Here is a 14,879-nt window from a genome sequence, read left to right on the forward strand (position 1 = left end):
GTTCTAGCAACACTAGGACACGAGAAGCTACGAATCACTGAGGCGCAGCAAATGCATGCGCAAATCTCCTTGACGTCGCCAGATGGCGCCACGTACCCGATAGCTACGCGTGCTCCTGCAGCATCGGGACCAATCAGCGCTTGCTCTCAGCGGTATGGGGGCTCCCGGTATTCCACTAACGGTAACAAGGTACACGGTATGCTAAAGGCGTCTATTCGCGAGAACTTCGTTGACGACTTCGAGAACGGGATCCATTGTAACGCTGGCAAAACGCCAGTGCAAATGTAAACGAAGCGACGGCCGCAATAGCCGATAGATGCCTTCAACGTGCGGCCGGTGGTAGCTTTCTTTTCGGCTGCTGCTGGGCTGCACTGCTGGCCGCCAGAAATCACGGAGTCTGCGTTACGTCATGTTCACGTCATGTTTCACGTAACTTAGTTCTGTGTCGTTATAGGAGAATCCCAAGTTTGAATCAGAGCGGCGGGAAAAACTATTTCAACTTCGAATCCAAATTTCTTAGAAATAAATGCATCTTTCGCTGCCGGCCAAGTGGCAACAAAGCCATGACATGCCGAACTATCGGATTTTGCTATAAAAAAAATATTAATAGAGCTCTCCTCAGTGTCCCTTTAAACTACTTAGCAGCAGTAACGCTGTCGTAGGAGCCAGAATTGATCGTGGAAGCACTGTCACAAAAGAAATCAGTCCTTTCCCCACAAAAAAAAAAAATTACAAAACGCAGAATACGAATCTATCAATATCTACAAAACGGTGAATGTAGCTTTGTCAATGTTTTGCCTGCAATAGGGAAAATCCTACTGCAGGCTTATTGGTAAGCCATTGCTCTCATAGGTCTCCTTTCAAAGGGTTTCGATTTCTTAAGAACTTATTCAATAACGAATACATCCACAACTGACTGTCAGGTACACTGCATATCATACCCATAAACACAGACTAACAAACTGCCATACTGGCAAGGTTGGTGTCACTGTAATAGTGTTTTGTTTGACACATTTGAAATGAACTTAAGGGGGAAGCCTGGTCTTGAAAAGAAAATTTTATTAATCTAGTTATAGTCATGAAATTTTCAGGGCACATGTATTCTTGTGCACTGATTCTAGATGTGTCATTTTAATTTCATGTAAAACAATTCCTTGAGCACTTATGCAATTTTTATGCAAGTATTTTGCAAAGAGTCTTGAAGAAAATTTGCTGCGGGAAATTCGCTGAAATGTATGCCATTGGGTTCTCGATACCAATGAATGCAATAAGGGTAAAATTATCATCCTGGCTATCATAGAACTTGAGTTATAGGGTACTGAAGCTGCCACTTCAGGAACAGGAATACACACTTTTCTTCTCATTTCTGAAGAGACAACTTAAAAACTCTAGAACCTAAGTTCCATGATAGGTAGGAAGACCATTTTACCCTTACTGCATTCCTTGGTGTCAAGAGAACCCAATGGCATACATTTCAGCAAGTTTCCCGCAAGAAATTTCTTTCAAAGCTCTTCACAAAATACATGCATAAGAATTATATGTGCTCAAGGAATAGTTTTACATGAAATTAAATGCCATATTTAGAATCTGCACACAAAAATACATATTCCCTGAAGGTTTCTTAACTGTGACTTCATTATTAATTTTTTTTTTTTCCAATACGAGGCTCCCCCCTTAAAAAGCATGCCCACACATTGGTAGAAGTCAATAAGTTTTCAGTGCATGAACATCCTTGTTTAGAAGTACATTTTTACACCATCATGATAGAAAAGACCAGCTTAGTTTTGAAGCTTCGGTATTGCAATTACACTACTTGGGTCATGTAAAGTAATTTGTTCATGTAAGCATTTATTAAAGCTTGGACATTGTGTAGCATCTCCCAGGTACCCATAGGTGGCAGCCAATGCTTCAGCTGCCAGCCAGAGTGGATCGGTGGCAGTGTGTTTGGTGGGCTGAAGCAAGCTTGTAAAACAGTGTGCCGCTAAAGTCTGCCTCAAAACTGGCTGCAAATCACAAATGCTGAGCAACACTTCATATTCAGCCATTTCTATGTCTACTGCAGCAACAAGGCCGATCTGTCAGTCAACGCAACCTTATTTTGGAGTCGGATTCAGCAAGGCTCCTAAAGGCGGATTGCCTGCTCGACTTCAGCAATTCTGCCCCACAGAGTTCAGCCGAGTGCTCTAGGTTGTGGGCGATCTCCATGAGGATTGTCCTGTGTCAGCCAAACCTCACCTGTCACACCTGTTTACTTTACCTTACCCTTGGTGTCCACTACATTTCAACAGACCATCCATTACTTGTCCTCCACATTACATGTACTGCCCCAAGAAATTTCTGCCAGGTTATAAACTAGTTTCTCTCGTTAATGATGCTCTCACTATCCCAATTATGAACTTCCCACAGCTAGCTGCACTTTATTTGTAACTGTATTAGTCTCCGGTGGGTAACAAATCTGCCTCTTCTGAAAGGAGCGTACATCGATCGCAGTCTGGTTGCTTGGATTTTTCGTTTCTCTTTTTATCTTCCGCAGTGTAGACTTGCACTGCAGATCTGCAGCCCCCACATCCTTCTGTGCTTTTTTCTTATCACCAACCATTATTATTCACACAAAGCATATAGCAGCAGACAGAAGACTAAGAAAAATTAGGCGTGGTTTAGCTCTGGCTAAGCCTGGTCAGTTGAGTTAGCTGCGATGCTTTTTGAGCCGTGCACCGCATTCTGTCGTCTCTCGAGCACTCTTTCCAGCTTGGTCCCGTTGCCGTTGCTTCTCTTTAGCACTCTTCATAACGACAAGATTCCACCGAGGCGAAGCACACATACCCTCACGCAGAGCAACCTCCTCACCCTCTATTTCTGCGGAGAGCACGCATCTGACGGGAGCGAGCGACTACGCGCGCGGCAGCAGCGCCGACGACGGCGACGCCACCTGGTGGAGCTCAGCTGAAACTGTTGCTAGGCAACAGCTGTTCAAGGCCATTCGTGCTACGCAACGAGGCGAAAACCTGGCGTAGTGTTGCTAAAGCAACAACGACAAAAAAACTACAGAATGTTTACTACCTTCGAATCTGAGCGAAAGCATGGATCGTGCTTCATAGAAGACGACGGTGAGCAGGCAGTGCCGTGGGACGGAGCAGATGAGGTTGATGAAGACAAGCTCTCCAATGCACACGGCGAGAGCGTGGTAGAGTTTAACACGAGGCTTGCTGGCTGCAGAACGGTGGGGCTAAAAATCAACATGCAGAAAACCAAAGTAGTAATCAACAGTCTAGCAAGAGAACAGAAGTTCGCAATGGATGGCGCGGTGCTGGAAGTAGTAAGAGAATATGTCTACTTAGGGCAGGTAGTGACCGCAGATCCGGATCATGAGAGGGAAATAACTAGAAGAATAAGAATGGGGTGGAGCGCATATGGCAGGTTCTCTCAGATCATGAATGGTAGCTTACCAATATCCCTGAAGAGAAAAGTATACAACAGCTGTATCTTACCGGTACTCACCTAATGGGGCAGAAACGTGGAGGCTAACAAAGAGGGTTCAGCTTAAGTTAAGAACAACGCAGCAAGCTATGGAAAGAATAATGATAGGTGTAACATTAAGAGATCGAACGCAGGCGGAGTGGGTGAGAGAATAAACGCGGGTTAATTACATCCTAGTTGAAATCAAGAGGAAGAAGTGGGCTTGGGCAGGGCATGTAATGCGAAGGCAAGATAACCGCTGGTCTTTAAAGTTAACGGAGTGAATTCCAAGAGAAAGCAAGCATAGCAGGGCGCGGCAGAAAGTTAGATGGGCGGATGAGATTAAGGAATTTGCGGGAATACAGTGGCCGCAACTGGTGAAGCACAGGGTTAATTGGAGAGACATGGGAGAGGCCTTTGCCCTGCAGCGGGCGTAGTCAGGCTGATGATGTGTTGGCTGCGGCGATAGCCTAGCGGTCTCGCTGAGCCGCCCCGCTGAGCGGCCCTTGAAGGAGATCTGTTCCCGCACTCGACTCCCAGTCATGGATATTGATTCAATTTCATTGTTTGACCTCTAACTCAGCTGAAGGTCAAATTTACACGGTCCGCGATTTAAGCCCAAGGTCCCGTAGTGGAACTTTCGCTTCAAAATTACTGCTATTGTGCTCGAGAACCAGTGTACTGTCCGAAGAAAAAGACCGACAAAAAGTGGCGACTTATGAAAATTTTATTTGTTTTTCCTTTTCTGACAGCAGGCAGCACTTGCTCTGTGCAAGTTTCGACACATGATAGTAAATGCCCAGCAGACCACGATTGTGCGCGCAACCACGACCACTTTGGCAGACAACACTCTCTCTCTCTCTCTCGTTAGCACTGCACAAACAGACCGTTTTACCACAAAAATGGGCCAGCGAGCAAGTTGACCACGCTCTCTGACAAGTCTTCGTACTCCACTTCCAGACAACGAAGAAAACTGCAATGTCAAACGACTCCCAAATGCACCGTCCACAGTTTGCAAGGTAAAAAACGTGGCAGAAATAAATACGTAGTGGGCCCGTCGTACAGAGTTGCACACACAAAGCAGGGAGGCACATATGCCCGCAACAAAAGATGCTGCTTTATATTAATTTTTTTTTTTGCTCTTGAGACCTTCAGAAATAAACCGTACGTCCAGTAGAACCATTGCACTAAACCTCCCTTCATCAGAGCACTCTAGTGGTCCCTTAAATAATAAAAAATAAAGAACGAGCTAAGGAAAAAAAAAACAGTACAATGTTGAGAGTGCGGCGCCCATGGTTTAGGAGCAGGGATAGAAATGGCGCAGACAATTCTTTTTCGTCTAGCAAAGCCACAACCTGCGCGGAGACGCTCCTGATGAGTTTTTTTTGTTTTTGAACAAGGGGGGATCGAAAGCACCCATTAAACATAGATGGCGCTTCGGTGGTGAAAAAGCCCGGTTTTCCTCCCCAGCGGAGGCGGCGTGGAAGGCAGACAACACGTCGGAGAGAGACAGTCTGAACCAATGAGGACACTCGTTTGCCATTTTTGTACGTTCAGACGACGATGACAACAGAGATCAGGGGGCAGCAGTAGAAGGGCAACTAGATAAACAAAACAAAACAAAAACTATTGAGAAAACCGTATGAGGTGGAGGGGAAAAAAAAAAAATGAGAATGTGGCAGAATTAACAAGTTGGAAGAACTACAACGCCGCATTTGAAATGAATGGAAGAACGAGTGATGCAGGAGGAACATCAGCGAGAAAAAAATTAAATGGGGGGAAAAAAAATACAAGGTGGGGTAGGTAATGCGGGGGGGGGGGGGGGGGGGGGGGGGCACACTTGGCAGACAACTTAAAGCTCGTCTCGCAGCTTCTCATCGTCCTTATCTTCATCCTCTTCCTCCTCCTCTTCAACCTGCAAGAAACATGTTCATTTCAATGCACAGTACATTGCCACACATTACTAGTAGTAATAGAACGCTGTGGATGTACTTCCATGTTTTCAAGGCTGGTAAGGAAGGCAGTGTCAAGCAAACCTAACCGTCGTATTTGCTCACGCAATTTGTGAACTTTTCTCTCATATTAAGGCTTCAAAAAGAGGGTTTCAAATTACGTGAGTATTTTGCAAACGCCTCCTAAAACACAAAAACCCCTCTAGATAGGCTACGACTATGCAATATATACTGTAAATTGGCACCTATACGTCGAACTCCTTACTTAAAGGTAACGGGAGTGGATTCCAAGATAAGGCAAATGTAGCAGCGGGCGGCAGAAAGTTAGGTGGGCGGATGAGATTAAGAAGTTTGCGGGGATACGGTAGCCGCTACTGGCGAAGGACAGGGTTAATTGGAGAGAGGCCTTTGCCCTGCAGTGGGAGTAGTCAGGCTGATGATGATGATGGATGACGTCGAATTCGCCAACTCTCACACCTTGTTGGTCCCCCCAAAATTGTTGGCTCCAAATATAGGACCCCCCCCTCCACTCGCTAACACAGAGGTAAGTGCAACTAAGCTGCGCTCAGACTGAACATGGCAGCTACAAGTGCACACAAAACAAGAGGTTAGCTGACCGAAGAGTAGCTGCGTTAGTTTGTTCCCCCACAGCAACGCTTTTGCAATTCTGGTGCTCGTAACTGACGTGCAGCATTCACCACGCCAATGCCTCAGCCAATGCCCGGAACTTAAGGAGGGACACTGGTCTTGAAAAAACAATTTTTATTAACGAAGTCGCAGTTAAGAAATCTTCAGGTAATATGTATTTTTGTGTGCCGATTCTTAATATGTCATTTAATTTCATGTAAAACAATTCCTTGAGCACTTGTGCACTTTTTATGCTAGTATTTTGCGGAGAGTTTTGGAGAAAATTTGCTGCGGGAAACTCGCTGAAATGTATGCCATTGGGTTCTCTTGACACCAAGGAATACAATAAGGGTGAAAATGTCTTCCTGCCTATCATAGAACTTCAGTTATAGAGTTTTGAAGTTGTCGCTTCAGAAATGAGAAGGAAAGTGTGAATTCCTGTTTCTGAAGTGGCAGCTTCAGTACCCTATTACTCAAGTTCTATGATAGGCAGGAAGACAATTTTACCCTTATTGTATTCCTTGGTGTCAAGAGAACCCAATGGCATACATTTCAGCGAGTTTCCTGCAGCAAATTTTCTTCAAAACTCTCTGCAAAATACTTGCATAAAACGTGCATAAGTGCTCAAGGAATTCTTCTACATGAAATTAAACGACATATCTAGAATCAGTGCACAAAAATACATGTTCCCTGAAAATTTCATAACTATGACAAAATTAATAAAATTTTCTTTTCAAGACCAGTGTCCCCCCTTAACACCACAAAAGTTCGGCCCCAAGGAGCAGAGAGCTAGAAAGCCCGAGCCCTCTATTTGTGCAGCTGCTATCCATCACGGGAACAAGACACAAAAATGGGCGCTCATTTCAGGGTCTGAAGGGGAGAGAGAACTGCTGCTCGGCACAGGGGAAAGGGAAGAAGGCACCATGCAGGAAGGAAGGAAGAAGGATGACAGGTGCACACAGCAGTCTGAGCACACAGAGTTGTTGAATGTGCGAATATTTGCACATCTTGCTAAGTGCTGCTCATACTTGACAGAAAGTGCCTGCAATGCTGCACTATCCCTGGCTGCACGAGGGCAGCTGCGGGGAGGAGATGGAATCATACCTGTTCGGGAGGCGCCTGTCCGTACTCTCCGTTGGTGTCGATGAACTTGGACAGTCCCTCCAGCGTCCGCTCGCCGTTGTACTGCACAGCCTGGTGAAAAAAAAAGAAAAAGAGCATACTTAAGTAAATGAAAAGAATGATGAACACACCGGGGCAAAGTGGCAAAACGCATGGCTGATAGACACCCGCAGACCAGCCAGAGACAGTAACAACAAATGGGCACTTCGAAGGAACTTTTGGGCAACCACTTTACAGTATGCAGAGAGTTAAACCACATTAAAGCGATTATGGAAAGCTTGTTGTTATATTCTGCTGATACACTCAAAAACTGCAATGGCAAGCTCCTCGCTGTGGAAGTTCCTCTGTAGTGCACAGGTGCAAAGGGGAGAAGCATCCAAAATTAAACAGCACTAACATACAAGCAGCCTGTTTCTGGGGGACGCAACATGAACAGAAACGCAGCTGCTGCTTTTCAGTGCCTAAAGGCAAGGGGAAGAAGCATCTGAAAACTACAACAACGCTCCAACATTCGAGCGGCCATGTCGGGGAGCCCTTGAGGTGGCTTTCCCACAGTGTATAACTGAAAGGAGGTGAAGCATCCAAAGGCTACGACGAAGGAAACCCGCCACTTTCGCCACTGATGCATAGGATGTGATGGATAGGATGGATAGACCTGCTCACATTTTGGGCCAAAGATGGTAATTCATTTTTTGAAGTGAAAGCGTAAATTCAGAAGTGCACCATTCCAGTAGTTCCATTTTTCGAAATTAAGCAGTTTAGATCATACGTTTTCCTGGATAATACATTTTTTCCTGCCATTTAAAAAACAAAGGTTTTACTGTACCTTCTTCAATGTAATGCAAGGGATGGCAATGCAACGAGAGACCAGGTATAGAAATGTTCTAATGACATCGAGTGCTGTAGTTAGTCAAAGGCATAACTAATGCGCATAAAAGCTTGTTCAAGGCATGGAATGGTGCTTGCTTCAAACAAGCCACAAGCTCTCAATGGGAAAATCAGGCTGAATTAAGCTAGTCTGCAGCTTTAAAATGAGCCAAAGTATGCATCAAAGCACTTCATCCTGTTCGTATCCATGGCTAAACCTAAAGCATCCCAGATAAGCAGCGCTCTTCCTCCACGATTGGTTGATTAAAATCCCATCCCATGCTTGTGCAGCAAAGCTACAAGAGGGCCTTTGCAAGAGGGCCTTTAGCGAATGGCATCACGTCAAAGGCCTTTCGGGTAACCTCCACTCACCTCGTTGGTCTCCTTGCGGTACAGCCTGATGGTGGGGTAGCTGCCAACCTTGGTGTGCTCCAGCTCGTTGGCCGTGGCGTCCATCTTGACGATGAGGATGTCGCTGCGGTCCTTGTACTTCTCGGCGAGCTCGTCGTAGATGGGCGCCAGCTGCTTGCAGTGTCCGCACCACGGGGCGTAGAACTCCACGAGCACGTCCTTGGTCTTGTCGAAGACGACCTCGTCGAAGTTCTTCTGCACGACCACCTTGACAGCGTGCTTGTCCCAGTCCTCGGGCAGATCCTGGGAGAGCAGGCTCTGCTTGATCTTGCCGTCCAGGACGCCCTGCACGAAGGCCTTGATGTCGTCGGTCTTGAGCGAGTTGGTCTCGGGCTTGAAGCGCGTCATGTCGCCCTCGAGCTTGATGAACCGCATGGCGGGCGCCTCTTCCTTCTTGAGGCCGAAGAACTCCAGGATGCGCTCGTGGTCCTCGTCGTCGATGTCGATGGTCACAAACAGGACCTGGGAATGGGAACGGAGCAATTCGTAAGGAAGGACCAGTTTCAGAGCTCCACAATGCAGCAAAGAGCAATTAGGACAAAACCTCCCAACTTTCGGTGCAAGCTCAATCAGAATGAAGAGCACATGCAAGCAAGCTCCCCCATATGTCAAGAGTTGGGGAATTGGTAGAAGAGGAAAATATTACATGATCATTGCATGAGCAGTGACTGTTTCTTCCTTAAGTGTTCGTGGTTTAGCACTGCAGTTGTTTCTCAACAAATTAAGCAACTTAAGGGGGGACCCTGGTCTTCAAAAAAAAATTTTTATTAATGAAGTCACAGTTATGAAATTTTCAGGCCACATGTATTTTTGTGCGCTGATTCTAGATATGTCATTTAATTTCGTGTAAAACAATTCCTTGAGCACTTGTGCAATTTTTATGCAAGTATTTTGGGAAAAGTTTTGCAGAAAATTTGCTGCAGGAAACTCGCTGAAATGCATGTCATTGGGTTCTCTCGACACCAAGGAATGCAATAAGGGTGAAATTATCATCCTGGCTATCATAGAACTTGAGTTATAGAGTTCTGAAGTTGTCGCTTCAGAAATGAGAAGAAAAGTGTATTCTTGTTTGTGAAGTGGCAGCTTCAGTACCTTATTACTCAAGTTCTATGAGAGCCAGGATGATAATTTTACCCTTATTGCATTCCTTGGTGTCAAGAGAGCCCAATGGCATGCATTTCAGCGAGTTTCCTGCAGCAAATTTTCTTATATGCTCTCTCCAAAAGACTTGCATAAAAATTGCACAAGTGCTCAAGGAATTGTTTTACACAAAATTAAATGACATATCTAAAATCAGCACACAAAAATACGTGGCCTGAAAATTTCATTACTATAACTAAATTAATAAAATTTTCTTTTCGAGACCAGGGTCCCCCCTTAAACAAAGCAAGAAATCAACAGCAGTGATGAAAAGGCTTACCTTGTGCTTGAACTCCTTGGCGGCTTCCCTGAAGTCATCCAGCAGCTGCTTGAAGTCGGCGCTCTTCTTACTGATGAAAAGCAGGTTGTGCTGACGGATCTGGCCGCTGAAGACGTTCTGGGCACTCTGGAAATGCATTCAAAGGAGGGCTGTCAACTAAGGAGTATTCGAAGCCCACCTCAAGGATTTACAGGAAAGGCCAGCAAAAGAACTTAAAATTTTTGAAGAGTAATGTACAGCATCCGACGACCAAATGGCCACTGCTTGAACAGACACTGCCGTGCTCTCTTACAATATTGGATGTAGAAATGGATGCCATTTCCAAACTTCAGTACGTAAGTCAAATGCAAATCAACTCCCAAAGGCTTTCTTCATTACACTGCCTAAGTGCGAGCGGGGGCCCGTATTAAACAGCTCTCTAATATGGAAGAACGTTCATACTATGCATGCCAATGCTCTGCTAAGATTGTAGTGTGAAGGTTCCACTACAGAGGATACTGTTTCCTATTAAGACCACTGCATGCCAATGCTCTGCTAAGATTGTAGTGTGAAGGTTCCACTACAGAGGATACTGTTTCCTATTAAGACCACTGCATGCCAATGCTCTGCTAAGATTGTAGTGTGAAGGTTCCACTACAGAGGATACTGTTTCCTATTAAGACCACTGCATGCCAATGCTCTGCTAAGATTGTAGTGTGAAGGTTCCACTACAGAGGATACTGTTTCCTATCAAGACCACCGACTTATCACTATGACAGTTCCCGCATACTTATTCTTGCCATTACAAGACGCCAATAGGTGCCCTATATCCGGATGTTAACACGGCAACAATGCCTACCTTTATACCTGACCGAAAGACCCGACATTACCGTTATCAAGAGATACAGCCGAGCGCCTGATCCATATCAACCATGAATGCTCAAGTCAAAGCTAGGCAAAAAGATTTACAAGTTCAATAAATTTAGGAGTGCAGTAAGACTAATCTACCGCTTTACTCAGTGAATTCATTGACTTTACAACCCTACTCGTAAAAGCTCTAAAAGATCCAACAAGGTCAAATGGGGTTATCTGTGATGGCAGGCTTTGCTAGCAAGTTCACAAAGCGAGCTTTCAGGGGGGCTTGACATAACACACTGAGGCAGCATACTGGTATAAAGATACTCACTTCGTGTGTGAATTCAACAACCAGTGGCAGGCTGTTCAGCTGAACAAAGTTCTGCACATTCTCAGCGGTGACCTCCTTGTCCAGGGTGTTCTTGCCCTCGTCAAACTGAAGAGAAGAAAAAGAAAGAAAAAAGAAAGGCCTACTTGATTAGCATTTATGCTTATCAAGATAGCATGTGATCATGTGATAGTCAGCGTAGCCTTAAAGGGACTATGCAACGAACGAAAAGTCGCTTGTAAATGTTTAGGCAGACTTAGGCAGCCAAAAATCAATAAGACCTGTCACTGCAGAAAATGCAAATTGCATGCACATAATGCTCATTATTATTCAGGAGGCCTTGAAGTTTTTTCAAATGGGGTAATGAAATCCTAACTGGCAGGCTAGCTGTCAATAAACCACTGTGCATGCATTATCAGGTGCCCCAGCGACAAGCAGAGATGTGGTTCCCATAATGTGATGTGTGGTCCCCATAATGTGATGTGTGGTCCCCATAATGTGATGTGTGGTCCCCATAATGTGATGTGTGGTCCCCATAATGTGATGTGTGGTCCCCATAATGTGATGTGTGGTCCCCATAATGTGATGTGTGGTCCCCATAATGTGATGTGTGGTCCCCATAATGTGATGTGTGGTCCCCATAATGTGATGTGTGGTTCCCATAATGTGATATGTGGTTCCCATAATGTGATATGTGGTTCCCATAATGTGATATGTGGCTGAAATGCAAGGGCTTTAGGTAATGCTATATCCTGTGCACATACAGAGTGTGTCATCCGTCAGTGACCAGCAGAATACATTAACTATCAAAACACTTCCGACATTACGTAACAAGTGGCAGCACAAGCAAATAAAGGCAAATCGAGCAAAGTATACAAAAATGACAGCAAATGAAGCAAGGTGCAGTAATGACCTTCTTGAACAGCATCACTCCATCCTTGTTGGCACCCAGCTCCTTGTAGATGGCGTCATCCGAAGTGATGGCGAAGATGTGGCGGTCGACGGCGTCTGCAGCCTTCAAGAACTGCTGCGCCTCCTCGCTGCTGTGGTCCTTGAAGAATCCGACAATGGCCACCTCTGCGCTGTCCACGAACGCCTTGGCTTCATCGACGGTGCTCAGCGTCTGGGCAGCTGGTCCGGTTTTCTTCTTGAGCCAGCGGATCATCTCTTCTGCAGTGCGGCCGCCCTTGTACTCCAGGGGCTGGCCGTCGCGGAAGAACTTCAGTGTGGGGTAGCCGTGGATCTCGTGCTGCTCAGCCAGCTTGCTCTCGACGGTGGCGTCCACCTTGGCCAGCTTGATCTCGGAGCCTTCCTCCTCGAGCATCTTGGCGGCCTTGGCATAGTCGGGGGCCATAGCCCTGCAGTGTCCACACCAGGGCGAGTCTGAAAGACACATTACGGAGTTAAAATGGCACCAACAGAAAACCTTCAAGTCCAGATACTTGCGACATTCACTCAGCATTCATTCATTAATTTTAAATCCTCAAAGGCCTCATGCTGAGACGTCACACGAGGGAGTGGGCATCAACTTTAAGGCCACAACAAACAGACACTTTAGAATATTTGCCAGAAACAAACACAAAAGTTTCATTTCAGGGGACACATTGTATGACCCTACACTGTCAATCTTAACCACTGCTTTGTGGTGGGCACAACAGATGGCAGCACCCGCACTTTTAAACAAGACAAAATTTTCAAATTCACAACAAACCTGTACGTACGTTGACACCTTCTCGATTCCTGAAAGTATTTATACCAAACATGAAAAGTTTGAGGACAGTGCCAGCCACCAAAGTGCAGCCCCTCAAGGCACGAACGTTACCACTAAGAAAGTTTGTGCAACACTTGATGGCTCTAACAATCAACAAGGTGCTATATCAAAACTTCGCCTGAAATGGCTTGTGTGAAACACTCGCGCATACACCTACTGGGCGTTTGCTACCATTCATGATCATCAGCTTTGCCCGCCCGATCCCCTAAAGATGCATATGGCTAAAAACTGTTATTACCATTTGCTGGAGCAAAACCTGCAGTATAAGCAATAATCCCCTAACAACGCTCTACGAGTTGCGAGACAACTTTTACAACATAACAAAATGCAATGACAGCCAGAGCACATTATGGATTACCATTAAACAAACATGATGCAACAACGTGAATGTGCTACGTGCTCACAACGCAAGGGCCTGGTAAAGCCTGGTAAATTGGTATTGCAGGAACAGCAGGGCATACATCACGTCAAATTTATTAATGCGTTTACGGAGTTTGTTCACACGTTTTGAACTCTGATCAAATCATTCGTAGAGCGCCGTTAGGAAAAGAAAGGCGCCTCTCTAACGGACTAAAATGTCTCGTCACGCGCCATCAAGGTCATTAAATCCCGGCAGAAAAAAGTCAGCAAGGGAAAGGATGACACGCGGACACCCGTTTTCCTAGTCCCACGTCATTCACTACTCTCGCAGCGGCAACTAGTTTTTTCTGTTTTTGGTTCTTTGCGGTGGCACGATATTACGCGGGCACGGTCAGTCCGTGTCAAGAACGTGATAAGGTGCCGCAACTTTCACAGCAGCCGGCTAATCTCTCACGTAGGCGTGTGCGTTTCAATGACAAAACCCGCTCGGTCAGCCCTTTCTCGTCCTAACATAGTGGCCGGCAAAAGGGCCGTGCCGGCGATAAAGTAGCCACGGCTTGACCGGCGAGAAAAAAAAAAGAAAAAAGTAATACCGCGAGCTGACTCTGCCGCCACGCGTGGCCGGTGGTAGGCCGGTCAACGCACTGCGAAGTCTGCGCTCCGCAGCAAGACCGGCTCAAAGTCTAGGTGGTGGTGCCCCAACTCGTCGGACATTGTAGAGAGCCGGCGGCAACAGGCCCAGCTAGACTACACCGCAGCTCTAAAAACGGCACAGCCGTCGATGCGCAACCGACGTGGATCACTTGACGAAGGCCAGGCGGCCAGGCCAATCGCCGGCCGTGGGAACTTCTTCCTCCCTGCGATGAACGATGTTCCAAAACCGTTGACATCGCCTACGCCGACTGCATCTTTCCGAATGCGCAGCTGAACTACTGTACCGCTTCCGTATGGTGTCGCGCCTGGCACTACCAGGAAAACAGCAAAATCACACAGATGCGCTTCATCTGGCATACTCACAGAACTTGACAAACACATTCTTGTACTCCTTGATGCCTTGGTCGAAATTGGTCTCCTTAAAGATGAGAACGTTGTCTTCCGTCTCGTAGTCCGCGCAACTGATGGCCGCTACGCAGCACAGTAAAGCGAGAAACCTTAAAGAAATCATGCTGTAGTCTTTGGGAAGCGTTAACACTACAGATGCTCGGACTACGGGACAATGCACACACCACCTCCCCACACGAGTGACAACAGCCACGCTATGAACGTGGCAGGACCGAATCGGCGTCACGGCGCATGCTCAATTTATGGGAGTCGCCATACTCGTGTTGAAGCGCCATTGGCTTAGCGCTGTCACGTGACGTAATGGTGGTGCAATAAATTTACAAAATGTTTAAAAGAAATTTTTTTTGTGATTGACAAAAGGTACGCAGTGCTTTGGGCAGTCTTTGCGCATGCCGCTTCTGAACAATTAAATGTACTGACGTGCTTTATTACACATGCTACATGGCATATTTTGTTCATGCTGCGGACCGCGGGTAAGCCGCGCGCGCGCTTCTCGGTTTCGTTTTGAATGTGTCCTTTTTTACAATGTTCAGCTAGTCAGCAGTTGCGTATTTTAAAAGTTTATGTTTACACTCATACTTTCAAAACAAATAAGCTACATTTAACTTATAATAATGTGTAAACTTTAAAATATTTTATGCCTTGTAGTGACTTAATTTATTTAGCAGA

The 14,879-nt window shown here is 45.9% G+C and overlaps 1 protein-coding gene across 1 annotated transcript; it reads right to left on the bottom strand.

Annotated features, from left to right (window-relative positions):
* Positions 1 to 4,165: 4,165 nt before the first annotated feature.
* Pdi (protein disulfide isomerase) lies at positions 4,166 to 14,440 on the bottom strand. The gene is made up of 7 exons (XM_089588070.1): positions 14,166 to 14,440; positions 11,931 to 12,400; positions 11,021 to 11,125; positions 9,856 to 9,981; positions 8,397 to 8,897; positions 7,140 to 7,229; positions 4,166 to 5,371 (listed from the first exon to the last, which is right to left on the bottom strand). The coding sequence occupies exons 1-7, from the start codon at positions 14,311 to 14,313 to the stop codon at positions 5,309 to 5,311; spliced, it is 1,503 nt and encodes a 500-aa protein (XP_089444196.1). The 5' UTR covers positions 14,314 to 14,440; the 3' UTR covers positions 4,166 to 5,308.
* Positions 14,441 to 14,879: the final 439 nt, after the last annotated feature.

This window comes from Amblyomma mixtum, chromosome 4, assembly GCF_055824585.1.
Source record: "Amblyomma mixtum isolate Tamu chromosome 4, ASM5582458v1, whole genome shotgun sequence".
Taxonomy (NCBI): domain Eukaryota; kingdom Metazoa; phylum Arthropoda; class Arachnida; order Ixodida; family Ixodidae; genus Amblyomma; species Amblyomma mixtum.

Coding starts and splice junctions, on each gene's coding strand:
- Pdi (XM_089588070.1), bottom strand. CDS start 14,313: ATGATTTCTTTAAGGTTTCTCGCTTTACTGTGCTGCGTAGCGGCCATC. Junction 11,126..11,930: donor GAGTGATGCTGTTCAAGAAG/GTCATTACTGCA, acceptor TCTTCTCTTCAG/TTTGACGAGGGCAAGAACAC. Junction 9,982..11,020: donor TTGTTGAATTCACACACGAA/GTGAGTATCTTT, acceptor ATGCATTTCCAG/AGTGCCCAGAACGTCTTCAG.